The sequence below is a fragment of the Lentinus tigrinus genome (genome assembly GCF_003813185.1).
Source record: "Lentinus tigrinus ALCF2SS1-7 unplaced genomic scaffold L226scaffold_206, whole genome shotgun sequence".
Taxonomy (NCBI): domain Eukaryota; kingdom Fungi; phylum Basidiomycota; class Agaricomycetes; order Polyporales; family Polyporaceae; genus Lentinus; species Lentinus tigrinus.
In genome coordinates this window covers 1-1,070 of record NW_027138115.1, presented here as the reverse complement: position 1 = coordinate 1,070, position 1,070 = coordinate 1, and the positions used below count along the sequence as shown (strand labels likewise).

General features: G+C 53.5%; 1 protein-coding gene across 1 annotated transcript; it reads right to left on the bottom strand.

Annotated features, from left to right (window-relative positions):
- Positions 1-72: 72 nt before the first annotated feature.
- Positions 73-555, bottom strand: L226DRAFT_577145 (uncharacterized protein; the record flags this gene model as incomplete). Its single annotated transcript, XM_067685523.1, has 1 exon — positions 73-555. The coding sequence occupies one exon, from the start codon at positions 553-555 to the stop codon at positions 73-75; it is 483 nt and encodes a 160-aa protein (XP_067528153.1).
- Between the last annotated feature and the right edge of the window lie 515 nt (positions 556-1,070).

The window sequence follows — 1,070 nt, the reverse complement described above, 5'->3', positions numbered from 1 at the left end:
GTCTTCATTCCCACGCACCATCGGACTTCGGACTTCGGACTTCCCTTCAGAGTTCGACTTGTACGCATAGTCCTAACAGTTGGTCATGCAATTAGCGTAAGCGAGGGCACACAACAATGGAAGAAGGCTTACTGAATTCGGCAGGGAGAACTTGATAGACGGCGAGGGCGGCATGATTGTGGGTGTAGTGCCTGACGAGGGGGCACTATCGGTGTCTGGGATGCGGATGACTTGCGGGATGGTGTGTTCCTCATTGCGGGAAAGAGCGGTGTGCGTAATCTGCACGTGCAGCTCAGGGCGAACGCTCATTGGGGCGGTGTTGTCAAGTGCATGCAGGGGCGATGGCGTGGGAGGCATGATCTGAATCGAGTATGGGGCAGGGGTGGGGTCCTCTGGGAGGGGAGGCAAGTGACAGAGCGGCACCGGACACATGGCTGGTATTGAGCGAGGCCTGCGGAGGGAAGCATGAGGGGGACAGATAGGTTGCAGTGAGGCAATCGTCTCAGCCAAAACAGCTTGAAGGAGCAGACTGGGTTCGCTGGGGGGGTGGGACATGGTGTGGGGCGCGGAGAATCGTTGCTTGATGGGCTGAAATATATGCTTCCCTGGCTGATAGCGGGAGAATCATGGGGGAAGCAATTTTCAGAGAAGACGGGGGCAGATATTAGCCTTCAGGGTTGCAGATGAAAAGCATGACCAACCTTGGCAGCGGGGAGCACTTGCTGGGCAATAGTGAGACTGCTTTTGCTGTGTTGTGACATCATGGGACACTAGAAGCATACATTTTTGCGCGGTGGTGGGCTCTAGACCTCTGGCTAACTTGAAATGGAAACCTTGAATAAAGAAGTCGAGAAGCACGTCGAACCGGACAGCATCAATATTTTGCCACAGTGTGTAACCAAAGGGCCAGAGAACAAGCACTGTGGACCCTAGCCAATTAGCACAGGATGAACTCACCCATTGTTGTCTACTAATTCATTACAGATAGGACTAAATACTGGTGGAAATCACTTGACGGGTGTGTGCAGGCGCAAACTCTGACCTAAGCGGAGCACATTGACGGTTGTATC